This window comes from Oncorhynchus gorbuscha, linkage group LG08, assembly GCF_021184085.1.
Source record: "Oncorhynchus gorbuscha isolate QuinsamMale2020 ecotype Even-year linkage group LG08, OgorEven_v1.0, whole genome shotgun sequence".
NCBI classification, from domain to species: Eukaryota; Metazoa; Chordata; class Actinopteri; order Salmoniformes; family Salmonidae; genus Oncorhynchus; species Oncorhynchus gorbuscha.
This window is the reverse complement of record NC_060180.1, coordinates 1,874,925-1,895,386: the sequence shown is the minus strand read 5'-3', so window position 1 is coordinate 1,895,386 and position 20,462 is coordinate 1,874,925. Positions and strand designations below refer to the sequence as shown.

Genomic DNA, 20,462 nt, shown 5'->3' with positions numbered 1-20,462 from the left:
TCATATTATACTAAATGTCAAGTGTCTAATACTACTTCTATGGTGCTTCGCTTTCCCCAGGTCCAAGATGCTTTCAGATGTCGTCTCAGAAACTGTCAGGACCCCAGAAACTGTCAGGACCCCCTCAACGCTGACAACACTGGAACTTTCCCCAACGGTCATGCTCAGATTATGGTACGATAACACCAGTACTGTATAACCCTCGACCCAGTGGTGGCTGGTTTGCATTTTACATTTACATTACATTTACATTTACATTTAAGTCATTTAGCAGACGCTCTTATCCAGAGCGACTTACAAATTGGGATATAAATATACAATATTCATACAATTGTATGACAATGATCCTTTAATGAGTGCATGTGATTCTCAGTGCTATCCTTATTTTCAATGGGGAGGACGGGCTCGGGGTAATGGCTGGAACAGAAATAAATGGAATGGTCTCAAACACATCAAACACCTGGTTTCCATGTGTTCGAAACCATTCCAGTTCATTCATTCCATCCATTATATGTACCATCCTCCCCTCACCAGCCTCCTCTGTGCTCAACCAAAGCCTATACCTGCTTTTATATTTGAAACAAAGGAGCACATCCACATGATCACGAGTAAAATGTGAATTGATGTCAATGAGACTAAGTCTGAAATGGCACCCTATTCCCTATATAGTGCACTATTTTTGACCAGGGCCCATAGGGAATAGGGTGCCATTTGGGACACAACCCAAGTGAAAATTCCACTTAAATGGAGGTTAGGATTTGCTTCTAACAGCTGATTCACACTATAGGGTTGAACTGAACCGTACTGTGCTGGCTCTGGCTAGGAGACATTCTTTTCACATTGTCCTTTCCAGTATGTTTCCAGCAACTGTGGTGGATGCCTAACCAGGCCAGTGCAGTACGGCTCGGCAGGGATCGCCTTGGCTCAGCTCAGTGTGAAAAGGGTATAGTATTACAAACCCTCAAGACAAGCCTTCATAGCAGGGTTGGGATCCATTCCATTTCAATTCAGTCAATTAAGGAAGCAAACTGAAATTCAAAATCTGCTGGTTGGGCTGGATGAGGCATTGTTACCTGTCGTTTTACTGTAGCTGCTTTAGTTCAACTGTAATTACACTCAGTGTAGACCAGCATGTGGGCCAGATCACACACATGCACAAGCATACACACACACACTTTAATAAATGAGATCAATTTTCCAACTTCCTGGATTCATTTTGATTAAACTCATTTGTCACTTTCGTCAAGCGTCAATTTTCATCATTTTACCAAGACCCCTCTCCATTGTCACACACACACACACGCACACACACGTACACATACACACACACACACACACGCACACACACACGCACACACACACGTACACACACACGTACACACGCACACACACACACACACACACACACACACACACACACACACACACACACACACACACACACACACACACACACACACACACACACACACGCACACACACACACACACACACACACACACGCACACACACACACACACGTACACACACGCACACACGCACACACGCACACACACACACGCACACACACACACACACACACACACACACACACACACACACACACGCACACACACACACACACACGTACACACACACACACACACACACACACACGCACACACACACGCACACACGCACACACACACACACACACACACACACACACACACACACACACACACACACACACACACACACACACACACACACACACACACACACACACACACACACTAATAAAGCACCAGTTGTTTGAATGGCCTTCGTAACGCCACACCAAATCTCTTGATCCAGCAGAACGCCAACGACCTTCGCTGATCATAACTATCATCTGATCTACCCAACGTTGTATTCTAATATCCTCCTACACAGATGTAATTCATTTCCACTGTTGTAGAATGGTGTGTTGGCTGTCGGAGTGCCCCCGGTTCAATAGAATCATTTGCAGAGAACAAACAGTGATTCGTTCCCAATCGCTGTTTTAGTGCAACAAATTCCCTGTTATATGCAGGCGTGTTGCTATATAGTTGGGAACGGAGCAGGGAGAATAGGACCATTAAGTTGACAGTAACTGACCCAAACAGGGAAAGGAAATAGAGAGATGCAATGAAACTCCTCTATAAAGATGACGTGTTTAATCAGATGTCAAAAGAGCTTGTTATTGGGATTGTTCTATTGACTTAATTCATCTCAACACTGCATGTGGCTGGAGTTGTTCTAGGTTTCCTTTATGATGTCATAGTGTAACAATCATCTCGGATCTCAAACCATGCTACAATATTAAAGTTAAAAGAAATGCTGTGTTTATATGAGGGTGACCAAGGCAAGACAGACAAAATGTGATACAGTGAGCAAAATAAGCATATGGTCATAGTATGTGTATCCTTTCACAAAACCAATTCAAATAGACACAAAATAAAGTTCAGGAAGTCTAAATCCCAAATAGAATCCCAAAATGAAAAATAGTCCAAAACTGAATGAAAAAGTCCAAATAAGAAATCCCCCTTCAAAATGCAAAAATCCAAGTCATTCAAATAAAAATACAATCAGCAGGATAGATCTCACCGGATGGTTGAGGGAGAGGGAAATCCGGCCCTGGGTAGATTTCCTCACAACAGCTCTGCTTATCTTACAAATAGGAGTAAAAATCAACAATAACAAACCAAAAGAATTCCCTGGAATGGATAGATCTGTGCTTAAAGCACAGGCAGCCGGTGGCTCCTTAATTGAGGATGGGCTATTAGTAATGGATGGAACGGAATTTATGGATTGGTATCCAACACATCAAACACATGGATTCCTTGTGTTTGATGCCATTCCATTTAATACATTCCAGCTATTATTATAAGCTGGCCTCCACTCAGCAGCCTCCTGTGCTTAAAATGTTTTCCACACAAATAGAACCTCAGCCAGTTACACGCCAAACATTTCCCCAAACTGCTACTTTTTTCTTAAAGGGACAAGCCCTATTAAAGGGATAGTCCAGCAAAATGCGCAAATAAGGCAGAAAGAACTGGCAGATGCATAACATAACAGATACATAACATAACAGATACATAACAGATACATAACATAACAGATACATAACATAACATATACATAATATAACAGATACATAACATAACAGATACATAACAGATACATAACATAACAGATACATAACATAACATATACATAATATAACAGATACATAACAGAACAGATACATAACAGATACATAACATAACAGATACATAACAGATACATAACAGATACATAACATAACAGATACATAACAGATACATAACATAACAGATACATAACAGATACATAACATAACAGATACATAACAGATACATAACATAACAGATACATAACAGATACATAACAGATACATAACATAACAGATACATAACAGATACATAACATAACAGATACATAACAGATACATAACATAACAGATACATAACAGATACATAACATAACAGATACATAACATAACAGATACATAACAGATACATAACATAACAGATACATAACATAACAGATACATAACAGATACATAACATAACAGATACATAACAGATACATAACATAACAGATACATAACATAACAGATACATAACATAACAGATACATAACATAACAGATACATAACAGATACATAACATAACAGATACATAACATAACATATACATAACAGATATAACAGATACATAACATAACAGATACATAACAGATACATAACATAACAGATACATAACATAACATATACATAATATAACAGATACATAACAGAACAGATACATAACAGATACATAACATAACAGATACATAACAGATACATAACAGATACATAACATAACAGATACATAACAGATACATAACATAACAGATACATAACAGATACATAACATAACAGATACATAACAGATACATAACATAACAGATACATAACAGATACATAACAGATACATAACATAACAGATACATAACATAACAGATACATAACAGATAGATACATAACAGATACATAACATAACAGATACATAACAGATACATAACATAACAGATACATAACAGATACATAACAGATACATAACATAACAGATACATAACATAACAGATACATAACATAACAGATACATAATATAACAGATACATAACAGATACATAACATAACAGATACATAACATAACAGATACATAACAGATACATAACATAACAGATACATAACAGATACATAACATAACAGATACATAACATAACAGATACATAACAGATACATAACATAACAGATACATAACAGATACATAACATAACAGATACATAATATAACAGATACATAACAGATACATAACAGATACATAACAGATACATAACAGATACATAACATAACAGATACATAACATAACAGATACATAACATAACAGATACATAACAGATACATAACAGATACATAACATAACAGATACATAACAGATACATAACATAACAGATACATAATATAACAGATACATAACAGATACATAACATAACAGATACATAACATAACAGATACATAACAGATACATAACATAACAGATACATAACATAACAGATACATAACATAACAGATACATAACATAACAGATACATAACAGATACATAACAGATACATAACATAACAGAACAGATACATAACATAACAGATACATAACAGATACATAACATAACAGATACATATCAGATATATAACAGATACATAACATAACAGATACATAACATAACAGATACATAACAGATACATAACATAACAGATACATAACATAACAGATACATAACATAACAGATACATAATATAACAGATACAGAACATAACAGATACATAACATAACAGATACATAACATAACAGATACATAACAGATACATAACAGATACATAACATAACAGATACATAACAGATACATAACATAACAGATACATAACAGATACATAACAGATACATAACATAACAGATACATAACATAACAGATACATAAACAGATAAACATAACAGATACATAACATAACACAGATACATAACAGATACATAACAGATACATAACAGATACATAAACAGATACATAACATAACAGATACATAACAGATACATAACATAACAGATACATAACATAACAGATACATAACATAACAGATACAGATACATAACATAACAGATACATAACATAAACATAACAGATACATAACATAACAGATACATAACAGATACATAACATAACAGATACATAACATAACAGATACATAACATAACAGATACATAACATAACAGATACATAACAGATACATAACAGATACATAACATAACAGATACATAACATAACAGATACATAACATAACAGATACATAACAGATACATAACATAACAGATACATAACATAACAGATACATAACATAACAGATACATAACAGATACATAACATAACAGATACATAACATAACAGATACATAACAGATACATAACATAACAGATACATAACAGATACAGATACATAACAGATACATAACATAACAGATACATAACAGATACATAACAGATAACAGATACATAACATAACATATAACAGATACATAACAGATACATAACAGATACATAACAGATACATAACAGATACATAACAGATACATAACATAACAGATACATAACAGATACATATACATAACAGATACATAACATAACAGATACATAACAGATACATAACATAACAGATACATAACATAACATATACATAACATAACATAACAGATACATAACAGATACATAACAGATACATAACAGATACATAACAGATACATAACAGATACATAACAGATAACATAACATAACAGATACATAACATAACAGATACATAACAGATACATAACATAACAGATACATAACATAACAGATACATAACAGAACAGATACATAACAGATACAGATACATAACATAACAGATACATAACATAACAGATACATAACAGATACATAACAGATACATAACAGATACATAACAGATACATAACATAACAGATACATAACATAACAGATACATAACAGATACATAACAGATACATAACAGATACATAACATAACAGATACATAACATAACAGATACATAACATAACAGATACATAACATAACAGATACATAACATAACAGATACATAACAGATACATAACAGATACATAACAGATACATAACAGATACATAACATAACAGATACATAACAGATACATAACATAACATAACATAACAGATACATAACAGATACATAACAGATACATAACATAACAGATACATAACAGATACATAACATAACAGATACATAACAGATACATAACATAACAGATACATAACAGATACATAACATAACAGATACATAACAGATACATAACAGATAATAACAGATACATAACATAACAGATACATAACAGATACATAACAGATACATAACAGATACATAACATAACAGATACATAACAGATACATAACAGATACATAACATAACAGATACATAATATAACAGATACATAACAGATACATAACATAACAGATAACAGATACATAACAGATACATAACATAACAGATACATAACAGATACATAACAGATACATAACAGATACATAACATAACAGATACATAACATAACAGATACATAACATAACAGATACATAACAGATACATAACATAACAGATACATAACAGATACATAACATAACAGATACATAACATACATAACAGATACATAACATAAACAGATACATAACATAACAGATACATAACAGATACATAACAGATACATAACAGATACATAACAGATACAGATACATAACATAACAGATACATAACATAACAGATACATAACAGATACATAACATAACAGATACATAACAGATACATAACAGATACATAACAGATACATAACATAACAGATACATAACAGATACATAACATAACAGATACATAACAGATACATAACAGATACATAACAGATACATAACATAACAGATAACATAACAGATACATAACATAACAGATACATAACATAACATAACATAACAGATACATAACATAACAGATACATAACAGATACATAACAGATACATAACAGATACATAACAGATACATAACATAACAGATACATAACAGATACATAACATAACAGATACATAACAGATACATAACATAACAGATACATAACAGATACATAACAGATACATAACAGATACATAACATAACAGATACATAACATAACAGATACATAACAGATACATAACAGATACATAACAGATACATAACAGATACATAACAGATACATAACATAACAGATACATAACAGATACATAACATAACAGATACATAACAGATACATAACATAACAGATACATAACATAACAGATACATAACAGATACATAACATAACAGATACATAACAGATACATAACATAACAGATACATAACAGATATAACATATACATAACATAACAGATACATAACATAACAGATACATAACAGATACATAACATAACAGATACATAACAGATACATAACAGATACATAACATAACAGATACATAACATAACAGATACATAACAGATACATAACAGATACATAACATAACAGATACATAACATAACAGATACATAACATAACAGATACATAACATAACAGATACATAACATAACAGATACATAACATAACAGATACATAACATAACAGATACATAACATAACAGATACATAACATAACAGATACATAACATAACAGATACATAACAGATACATAACAGATACATAACAGATACATAACATAACAGATACATAACAGATACATAACATAACAGATACATAACAGATACATAATATAACAGATACATAACAGATACATAACATAACAGATACATAACATAACAGATACATAACAGATACATAACAGATACATAACAGATACATAACATAACAGATACATAACAGATACATAACATAACAGATACATAACATAACAGATACATAACATAACAGATACATAACAGATACATAACAGATACATCTATAACAGTCTACATAATCATGATACATCTACATCATGTCTAATCTATGATACATAACATAATCACATCTATACATAACAGATACATCTAACATCTAATCTATGAACATCTACATAACAGATACATAACATAATCAGATACATAACATCTACATCTATGTCTACATCTACATCTATGATACATAACAGATACATAACAACAACGGATACATAACAGATACATAACAGATACATAACATAACAGATACATAACATAACAGATACATAACATAACAGATACATAACAGATACATAACAGATACATAACAGATACATAACAGATACATAACAGAACACACATAACAGATACATAACATAACAGATACATAACAGATACATAACATAATAACAGATACATAACAGATACATAACAGATACAGATAACAGATACATAACAGATACATAACATAACAGATACATAACAGATATACATAACAGATACATAACAGATACATAACATAACAGATACATAACAGATACATAATATAACAGATACATAACATAACAGATACATAACAGATACATAACAGATACATAACATAACAGATACATAACAGATACATAACATAACAGATACATAACAGATACATAACAGATACATAACATAACAGATACATAACATAACATATACATAACAGATACATAACAGATACATAACATAACAGATACATAACAGATACATAACAGATACATAACATAACAGATGCATAACATAACAGATACATAACATAACAGATACATAACATAACAGATACATAACAGATACATAACATAACAGATACATAACAGATACATAACAGATACATAACAGATACATAACAGATACATAACAACATAACATAACATAACAGATACATAACAGAACATAACAGATACATAACATATACATAACAGATACATAACATAACAGATACATACATAACAGATACATAACATAACAGATACATAACATAACAGATACATAACAGATACATAACATAACAGATACATAACATAATAACAGATACATAACATAACAGATACATAACAGATACATAACATAACAGATACATAACAGATACATAACATAACAGATACATAACAGATACATATACATAACAGATACATAACATAACAGATACATAACAGATACATAACAGATACATAACAGATAACAGATACATAACAGATACATAACATAACAGATACATAACAGATACATATACATAACATATACATAACAGATACATAACATAACAGATACATAACAGATAACATATACATAACAGATACATAACAGATACATAACATAACAGATACATAACAGATACATAACAGATACATAACAGATACATAACATATACATAACAGATACATAACATAACAGATACATAACAGATACATAACAGATACATAACATATACATAACAGATACATAACATAACAGATACATAACAGATACATAACATAACAGATACATAACATAACAGATACATAACAGATACATAACATAACAGATACATAACATAACAGATACATAACAGATACATAACATAACAGATACATAACAGATACATAACATAACAGATACATAACATAACAGATACATAACAGATACATAACAGATACATAACATAACAGATACATAACAGATACATAACATAACAGATACATAACAGATACATAACATAACAGATACATAACAGATACATAACATAACAGATACATAACATAACAGATACATAACAGATACATAACATAACAGATACATAACATAACAGATACATAACATAACAGATACATAACAGATACATAACATAATAGATACATAATATAACAGATACATAATATAACAGATACATAACAGATACATAACATAACAGATACATAACATAACAGATACATAACAGATACATAACATAACAGATACATAACAGATACATAACATAACAGATACATAACAGATACATAACATAACAGATACATAACATAACAGATACATAACATAACAGATACATAACAGATACATAACATAACAGATACATAACATAACAGATACATAACATAACAGATACATAACAGATACATAACATAACAGATACATAATATAACAGATACATAATATAACAGATACATAACAGATACATAATTTAAAAAAAAATATGTCTACATCTATGTCTACATCTATGTCTACATCTATGTCTACATCTACATCTATGTCTACATCTACATCTATGTCTACATCTATGTCTACATCTACATCTATGTCTACATCTACGTCTACATCTACATCTATATGTCTACATCTACATCTATGTCTACATCTATGTCTACATCTATGTCTACATCTACATCTATGTCTACATCTACATCTATGTCTACATCTGTCTACATCTACATCTATGTCTACATCTACATCTATGTCTACATCTATGTCTACATCTACATCTATGTCTACATCTACATCTATGTCTACATCTACATCTATGTCTACATCTACATCTATGTCTGACCGTATTTTCACCACTGTTGTCTTTTCTCTCCCAACAGACGGACTTTGAGAAAGACGTTGACATCGCCTGTCGATCAGGTAACAAACAGACAGGTGTCACGTTCAATTAATGAGCTCCTGATTACATTGCCTATTGAAATGAAAGCCCTACAAAGAGGTTAGACACAATGGGGGTGAAAACAACATCAAATACCTTCCCAGGTTGTGTAACAGCCCACTATCCACATTGGACGCCTGCTGGCTTAATTATCAAAACAGACCCATTTGATGTGAGAACAGGCTTGCATCCCAAATTCCCTATATAGTTCACTACTTTACCCATGGGCCCTGGTCACAGGTCACACTATAAAGGGAATAGGGGTGCCATTTGGGACACAGATGAGGAGTGATAAAGGGGAGGCTTCAGTGAAAAAAGAGAATTTGTTAGGTGTCAGAAAGCCGGCTAGCTTTCTGTGTGGGATGAAACGCCTTGTTTGATATCAAAGAGAAGGGTAAGATAGAGTGGGAGAGTCGTGAATTTGAATAATAATGACAGCGCTTATCATTTTAAACATCCCTTTGTACTTGTTGTTCATTAACAAAATGGCCGATGGGAAAGCATTGCACTGTAGCCCTGCTTTCATTGGTTTTGTTGATGACTCATGTTTAAAGTATTGTGTTTTTAAGAGTGTGTAAGGTGTCCAATCACAAACACATATTTTGACCAATAGGTAAATGTTCATTGTGTAAATACTCCTCTAACAAAACCAATGGTTCTAACCTCATGTCTCTATCTTAATCCGTTCAAAAGTGATTGGAGTTTTTACCCTTGTAGGATGGTGAAGATTTGGGTGACTAAATCAATGGAGGCCTGAGAAAAAAAGTGGTCTAAAATCTGGAAAATAGCTTTGTGTCAAACAGGCTGGATGCTGTGAGAGAATTAAGGCTAACTGACAGTCAGCTGTGACAGAGCCTGGACTCGAACCCAGAATCTCTGGTGGCTCAGCTAGCACTGCAATGTTGTGCCTTAGACCACTGTGCCACTCGGGAGGCCTGACTGCAACATTCCAACAGTGTAATTAATATATTTGATAATGCTATCACAAAAATAAACATTTGGGTAACATTAGAATCCAATTTGTGTTTTCTATTTGAAATAACACAATGGCGTTTTCATTAGTTGAAGTTACTGTAGGCTAAATGTAAAATATATATATATATATTTAATTGTTCAATCAATTCTATTTGTGGAGTACCTTTGTAACAACTATGAAACAGAATTAATATTTCATTTGAACATGATAACAGCCTCATCATTATAAGGCCTTGATGAAAACATCAGTAGCATCAACATCCTCATAAGGTCTTGATGAAAACATCAGTAGCATCAACATCCTCATAAGGTCTTGATGAAAACATCAGTAGCATCAACATCCTCATAAGGTCTTGATAAATTGTGAAACTCGGCACAAAAGCAGTAAAGGCATTATAATGAATATAAGTTTTAAAAAATAATCAAATTATTGTCAGCTCGTTCTTGTGTACATCTTCACGCAACGGCATCAGTTGGATTTAATTTAGCTGTTATTCCTTGTCCTAATAATAAACACAATTTGAGTACCTTTCACTTTCTTGACACACTTTGACATGCCTTTGTTTGGTTGTAGTTGGTAATAGTCTCTGGTTTTCTCTTTATTATGTCCAATTGTCTTGTCATTCTTCCACACCGTTGTACCACAACACCATGGCTGTGCCCGTGCCTTATTCTGCACAGAGGAAGGGAGCTCCTGACTCACTTTGTTCATAGTGCCGGCCAGACTTGTTTTCTTTTCAAGCTTGTTGTTCACCAATGACAGTGAAGTGAAGACATTTTCCATGGTGACATTGTTCCCCTTGCCATCCTAGGTTTATTTTTTACATCTAATTGACTAGGCAAGTCAGTTAAGAAAACAATCTTATTTACAACTACAGCCTGGGAACAGTGGATTAACTGCCTTGTTCAGGAGCAGAATGACAGAGTTTTACCTTGTCAGCTCGAGGATTTGATGTAGCAACTTTTTGGTTACTGGCTCAATGCTCTAACCACTAGGCTACCTGCCGCCCCGAAGGTTCCACTAGCCTCATCACCACATTCTCCGACACTTACGCCTGCTGCCCGATGTGGATATTTTCCCAGATATTGAAAGCCATTCAGTATTTACACTACCGTTCAAAAGTTTGGGGTCACTGAGAAATGTCATTGTTTTTGAAAGAAAAGCAAAACATGTTTTTTTAAATAACATCATATTGATCAGAAATACAGTGTAGACATTGTTAATGTTGTAAATGACTATTGTAGCTGGAAACGGCTGATTTTTAATAGAATATCTACATAGGCGTACAGAGGCCCATTATCAGCAACTATCACTCCTGTGTTCCAATGGCACGTTGTGTTAGCTAATTCAAGTTTATCATTTTAAAAGGCTAATTGATTATTAGAAAACCCTTTTGCGTGTATGTTAGCACAGCTTAAAAATGTTCTGATTAAAGAAGCAATAAAACTGGCCTTTTTTTAGACGAGTTGAGTATCTGGAGCCTACTCTAATTACGCATGCTCTCCCTGTGTAGCCTACTCTAATTAAGCATGCTCTCCCTGTGTAGCCTACTCTAATTACGCATGCTCTCCCTGTGTAGCCTCCCTGTGTAGCCAGCTCTAATTACGCATGCTCTCCCTGTGTAGCCTACTCTAATTACGCATGCTCTCCCTGTGTAGCCTACTCTAATTATGCATGCTCTCCCTGTGTAGCCTACTCTAATTACGCATGCTCTCCCTGTGTAGCCTACTCTAATTACGCATGCTCTCCCTGTGTAGCCAGCTCTAATTACGCATGCTCTCCCTGTGTAGCCTACTCTAATTATGCATGCTCTCCCTGTGTAGCCTACTCTAATTATGCATGCTCTCCCTGTGTAGCCAGCTCTAATTACGCATGCTCTCCCTGTGTAGCCTACTCTAATTACGCATGCTCTCCCTGTGTAGCCTACTCCAAGTAGTCCAGAGTAAACTGATAAGACTGCTTTAATTAGGTGAACTGATAGAGGGAACATACCATTTTCAGATTAGGCCTATAATTAGAATAGATCATTACAATAGAATGGCCCGCCATGTTCTTCATTCACAATTGGTGATTACATAATTATTCATTTTTCACATTTTTCGCACCCCCTACCCTCTACCCCTCCCCCTACCCTCTACCCCTACCCCCTACCCTCTACCCCTACCCCTACCCCCTATCCTCTACTTCACCCCTCCCCCTACCCCTACCCTCTACCCCTACCCCCTACCGTCTACTCCTACCCCCTACCCCCACCCCCTACCCTCTACCCCTACCCTCTACCCCTCCCCCTACCCTCTACCCCTACCCCCTACCCTCTACCCCCTACCCCCTACCCTCTACCCCTACCCCCTATCCTCTACTTCACCCCTCCCCCTACCCCTACCCTCTACCCCTACCCCCTACCGTCTATTCCTACCCCCCCCTACCCCCTACCCCTACCCTCTACCCCTACCCTCTACCCCTACCCCTCTACCCCTACCCCCTACCCTCTACCCCTACCCTCTACCCCTACCCTCTACCCCTACCCTCTACCCCTACCCTCTACCCCTACCCTCTACCCCTACTCTCCCTCCTTCCTCTCTCTCTCTGCACCACCGTTTATCTCCCTGCTCCACTCTGTGGTGATTCAGGCTGAAAACAAAAAGGGAAGTGTTATGTTTTCTGTTTCTGGCCGTGCTGCGCTGCTCTGCTCTGCTATGCTCTGGGCTGGACACACACACACACACACACACACACACACACACACACACACACACACACACACACACACACACACACACACACACACACACACACACACACACACACACACACACACACACACACACACACACACACACACACACACACAAACACACACTGCTGACCTTGTGTTCTCCTTGCAGCCTGTTGGTTTTCAAACAGGCAATTCCCCTGTGGAGGATTCAGAAGGCCAAGATTAAAATGGCCGCAAATGCATCCCAAATGGCACCCTATTCCCTTTCTAGTGCACTACTTTTACCAGGACCAATAGGGACCAGCTCTCATCAAAAGTAGTGCATTATGTAGTGAATATGCTACCATTTGGGACGCAGACATCAGCTCTGCAGCGGTGGAGAGGTGCACAGAGAACAGCAGTACAGGCTGTTCTGTCCCCAAACAGAGGGTATTTCTGACTTCTGACAAGGGAGTTTTTGAACAAAAAGCTAGCCTCTCCTGGTTATGTGTCTGGGGTTTTGAGGGTTTTCCAAGGTGAACCAAACCGTAATAAGATAAAAAGGTGTCTGAGGTATCCGGGATTTCAGGTGGAATTTGAGGAAAGTCCTCCTCAGAGGCTTGTCGGCTCTGTACTTAGTTATGTCAGGAACATCTAATCCTCTATAGTGGCTCTTCTGAAGTAGTGTCCCTGCGTCCTATTTGAAGAGATCGGTAGTCAAGTTTGGTCTATTTCTTCCCAGCTGTATGAGGAAATAGTCATTACACTGTAAAATGGGCACATCCGGTTCATTGTTTCAATTTGTGCGATGTGTCCTGGCATTGTTATTTAAATGATTTGTTTTTACATATATTCATCAAAAGGAAATGCAACAATGGTCTGAAATCGGAATGATTTAAAATAAGCATACAATATGAAATAAACAGATCATACAGAACAGACTGACATTAGTTCTCAGTATGGTCATTCCACTAACCACCCTGTCTGTCAGTATGGTGTATTCATTCCCCACTAACTCCCCTTTCTCTCCTCTCCACAGCTCTCCACAAAGACATGGGTTCTTGCCGCGCGGCGACCATCACCGGCACCCTATCCCGCATCTCTCTGAATGATGAGGAGGATGAGAAGGGTCCCGAGGGGCTCAACTACTCCACCTTACCCGGCAACATCATCTCCAAGGTGATGATCCAGCAGCCCGGGATGCACATGGGCCCCATGGGCGACATGGGTGAGGGCTGCCTGGGCGACAGCGTGTCCGACATGCGCCGCACCGTCTACCTGTGCACCGATGATGCTCTCCGTCAGTCCGACCAAGATATGGGCGGGCACGGGCATGGCGGGATGGGCAGTGGCCACGACATGGGCAACATGGGCGGTATGGGTGGTATGGGCGGACATTCACCCCAAAGCCAGATGATGGAGACAGACTACATTGTGATGCCACGAGCTTCGGCGGCGGCAGCAGGATCTGGGAACTGTAACACACTTCCCACTCTCCTGAAGGACGATAGCTCCACCAAGATGAACATGAGCCTGGGCATGGGAGATACGCTGCCCCATGATAGGATGATGCAACACTACAAGATGGCACCGGACTTCAACATGAGCCCGACGGGGATGGGCGGGATTGGGGTCATGGAGCACATGAACATGGGGGTGAACATGGATCAGAACCTACAGCAGCAGTATGGGTCAGGAGGAGGACAGGAACACATGCAGCAGAACCTGCCCTTTGAACCCCGAACCGCTGTCAAGAACTTCCTGGCTGAGATGGAAGAGACTGGAGGGCTGTCGAGGAGCGAGACGGGATCCACCATATCCATGAGCTCCTTAGAGGTAGGCTGGAGTGGAGAAGACTGTTGAAGTGTTGATTTAACCTTAGAGGTAGGCTGGAGTGAGAAGACTGTTGAAGTGTTGATTTAACCTTAGAGGTAGACTGGAGAGGAGAAGACTGTTGAAGTGTTGATTTAACCTTAGAGGTAGACTGGAGAGGAGAAGACTGTTGAAGTGTTGATTTAACCTTAGAGGTAGGCTGGAGTGGAGAAGACTGTTGAAGTGTTGATTTAACCTTAGAGGTAGGCTGGAGTGGAGAAGACTGTTGAAGTGTTGATTTAACCTTAGAGGTAGGCTGGAGTGGAGAAGACTGTTGAAGTGTTGATTTAACCTTAGAGGTAGACTGGAGAGGAGAAGACTGTTGAAGTGTTGATTTAACCTTAGAGGTAGACTGGAGTGGAGAAGACTGTTGAAGTGTTGATTTAACCTTAGAGGTAGACTGGAGAGGAGAAGACTGTTGAAGTGTTGATTTAACCTTAGAGGTAGACTGGAGTGGAGAAGACTGTTGAAGTGTTGATTTAACCTTAGAGGTAGACTGGAGTGGAGAAGACTGTTGAAGTGTTGATTTAACCTGAGGTAGACTGGAGTGGAGAAGACTGTTGAAGTGTTGATTTAACCTTAGAGGTAGACTGGAGAGGAGAAGACTGTTGAAGTGTTGATTTAGACTGGAGAGGTAGTGTTGATTTAACTGGGTAGACTGGAGAAGACTGTTGAAGTGTTGATTTAACCTTAGAGGTAGACTGGAGAGGAGAAGACTGTTGAAGTGTTGATTTAACCTTAGAGGTAGACTGGAGTGGAGAAGACTGTTGAAGTGTTGATTTAACCTTAGAGGTAGACTGGAGAGGAGAAGACTGTTGAAGTGTTGATTTAACCTTAGAGGTAGACTGGAGTGGAGAAGACTGTTGAAGTGTTGATTTAACCTTAGAGGTAGACTGGAGTGGAGAAGACTGTTGAAGTGTTGATTTAACCTTAGAGGTAGACTGGACTGAGGAGAAGAGGAGAAGACTGTTGAAGTGTTGATTTAACCTTAGAGGTAGACTGGAGAGGAGAAGACTGTTGAAGTGTTGATTTAACCTTAGAGGTAGACTGGAGTGGAGAAGACTGTTGAAGTGTTGATTTAACCTTAGAGGTAGACTGGAGTGGAGAAGACTGTTGAAGTGTTGATTTAACCTTAGAGGTAGACTGGAGTGTTGGAGAAGACTGTTGAAGACTGTTGAAGTGTTGAAACCTTAGAGGTAGACTGGAGTGGAGAAGACTGTTGAAGTGTTGGTTAACCTTAGAGGTAGGCTGGAGTGGAGAAGACTGTTGAAGTGTTGATTTAACCTTAGAGGTAGGCTGGAGTGGAGAAGACTGTTGAAGTGTTGGATAACCTTAGAGGTAGACTGGAGTGGAGAAGACTGTTGAAGTGTTGGATTTAACCTTAGAGGTAGACTGGAGTGGAGAAGACTGTTGAAGTGTTGATTTAACCTTAGAGGTAGACTGGAGTGGAGAAGACTGTTGAAGTGTTGGATAACCTTAGAGGTAGACTGGAGTGGAGAAGACTGTTGAAGTGTTGATTTAACCTTAGAGGTAGACTGGAGTGGAGAAGACTGTTGAAGTGTTGATTTAACCTTAGAGGTAGACTGGAGTGGAGAAGACTGTTGAAGTGTTGATTTAACCTTAGAGGTAGACTGGAGTGGAGAAGACTGTTGAAGTGTTGGATAACCTTAGAGGTAGACTGGAGTGGAGAAGACTGTTGAAGTGTTGATTTAACCTTAGAGGTAGACTGGAGTGGAGAAGACTGTTGAAGTGTTGGTTTAACCTTAGAGGTAGGCTGGAGTGGAGAAGACTGTTGAAGTGTTGAGAAGACTGGAGAAGTGTTGAAGTGTTGATTTAACCTTAGAGGTAGGCTGGAGTGGAGAAGACTGTTGAAGTGTTGGATAACCTTAGAGGTAGACTGGAGTGGAGAAGACTGTTGAAGTGTTGGTTTAACCTTAGAGGTAGACTGGAGTGGAGAAGACTGTTGAAGTGTTGATTTAACCTTAGAGGTAGACTGGAGTGGAGAAGACTGTTGAAGTGTTGGATAACCTTAGAGGTAGGCTGGAGTGGAGAAGACTGTTGAAGTGTTGATTTAACCTTAGAGGTAGGCTGGAGTGGAGAAGACTGTTGAAGTGTTGGATAACCTTAGAGGTAGACTGGAGTGGAGAAGACTGTTGAAGTGTTGGATAACCTTAGAGGTAGGCTGGAGTGGAGAAGACTGTTGAAGTGTTGGATAACCTTAGAGGTAGGCTGGAGTGGAGAAGACTGTTGAAGTGTTGGTTTAACCTTAGAGGTAGGCTGGAGTGGAGAAGACTGTTGAAGTGTTGGATAACCTTAGAGGTAGGCTGGAGTGGAGAAGACTGTTGAAGTGTTGGTTTAACCTTAGAGGTAGGCTGGAGTGGAGAAGACTGTTGAAGTGTTGGATAACCTTAGAGGTAGGCTGGAGTGGAGAAGACTGTTGAAGTGTTGGATAACCTTAGAGGTAGACTGGAGTGGAGAAGACTGTTGAAGTGTTGGATAACCTTAGAGGTAGGCTGGAGTGGAGAAGACTGTTGAAGTGTTGGATAACCTTAGAGGTAGGCTGGAGTGGAGAAGACTGTTGAAGTGTTGGATAACCTTAGAGGTAGGCTGGAGTGGAGAAGACTGTTGAAGTGTTGGATAACCTTAGAGGTAGGCTGGAGTGGAGAAGACTGTTGAAGTGTTGGATAACCTTAGAGGTAGACTGGAGTGGAGAAGACTGTTGAAGTGTTGGTTTAACCTTAGAGGTAGGCTGGAGTGGAGAAGACTGTTGAAGTGTTGGTTTGACCTTAGAGGTAGGCTGGAGTGGAGAAGACTGTTGAAGTGTTGGATAACCTTAGAGGTAGGCTGGAGTGGAAGACTGTTGAAGTGTTGGACTGTTGAAGACTGTTGAAGTGTTGGATAACCTTAGAGGTAGGCTGGAGTGGAGAAGACTGTTGAAGTGTTGGATTGACCTTAGAGGTAGGCTGGAGTGGAGAAGACTGTTGAAGTGTTGGTTTGGTACCTTAGAGGTAGGCTGGAGTGGAGAAGACTGTTGAAGTGTTGGATAACCTTAGAGGTAGGCTGGAGTGGAGAAGACTGTTGAAGTGTTGGATAACCTTAGAGGTAGGCTGGAGTGGAGAAGACTGTTGAAGTGTTGGATAACCTTAGAGGTAGGCTGGAGTGGAGAAGACTGTTGAAGTGTTGGATAACCTTAGAGGTAGGCTGGAGTGGAGAAGACTGTTGAAGTGTTGGATAACCTTAGAGGTAGGCTGGAGTGGAGAAGACTGTTGAAGTGTTGGATAACCTTAGAGGTAGGCTGGAGTGGAGAAGACTGTTGAAGTGTTGGATAACCTTAGAGGTAGGCTGGAGTGGAGAAGACTGTTGAAGTGTTGGATAACCTTAGAGGTAGGCTGGAGTGGAGAAGACTGTTGAAGTGTTGGATAACCTTAGAGGTAGGCTGGAGTGGAGAAGACTGTTGAAGTGTTGGTTTGACCTTAGAGGTAGGCTGGAGTGGAGAAGACTGTTGAAGTGTTGGTTAACCTTAGAGGTAGGCTGGAGTGGAGAAGACTGTTGAAGTGTTGGTTTGACCTTAGAGGTAGGCTGGAGTGGAGAAGACTGTTGAAGTGTTGGTTTGACCTTAGAGGTAGGCTGTAGTGGAGAAGACTGTTGAAGTGTTGGATAACCTTAGAGGTAGGCTGGAGTGGAGAAGACTGTTGAAGTGTTGGTTTGACCTTAGAGGTAGGCTGGAGTGGAGAAGACTGTTGAAGTGTTGGTTTGACCTTAGAGGTAGGCTGGAGTGGAGAAGACTGTTGAAGTGTTGGATAACCTTAGAGGTAGGCTGGAGTGGAGAAGACTGTTGAAGTGTTGGATAACCTTAGAGGTAGGCTGGAGTGGAGAAGACTGTTGAAGTGTTGGATAACCTTAGAGGTAGGCTGGAGTGGAGAATACTGTTGAAGTGTTGGTTTAACCTTAGAGGTAGGCTGGAGTGGAGAAGACTGTTGAAGTGTTGGTTTAACCTTAGAGGTAGGCTGGAGTGGAGAAGACTGTTGAAGTGTTGATTTGACCTTAGAGGTAGGCTGGAGTGGAGAAGACTGTTGAAGTGTTGATTTGACCTTAGAGGTAGGCTGGAGTGGAGAAGACTGTTGAAGTGTTGATTTAAGTAAATTAAGGTTTTGTTTGTTGTTATGTTCCACTGAGAAATTGTGGCAGAATGAATGTG

The 20,462-nt window shown here is 37.7% G+C and overlaps 1 protein-coding gene across 6 annotated transcripts in view; it reads left to right on the top strand.

The window, feature by feature from the left end:
* The window catches only part of LOC124041093 (adhesion G protein-coupled receptor B3-like), a 113,650-nt gene that overhangs the window by 81,345 nt on the left and 11,843 nt on the right, over positions 1–20,462 (top strand). For 4 of the 6 annotated variants that reach the window (XM_046358252.1, XM_046358254.1, XM_046358253.1 and 1 more), the window contains 4 exons: positions 61–174; positions 854–943; positions 10,663–10,702; positions 15,432–16,228. In XM_046358252.1, coding sequence (XP_046214208.1) covers positions 61–174; positions 854–943; positions 10,663–10,702; positions 15,432–16,228 — 1,041 coding nt within the window. The remainder of the gene's footprint in view (positions 1–60; positions 175–853; positions 944–10,662; positions 10,703–15,431; positions 16,229–20,462) is intronic. The other 2 variants (XM_046358255.1, XM_046358256.1) reach the window with 1 other exon arrangement.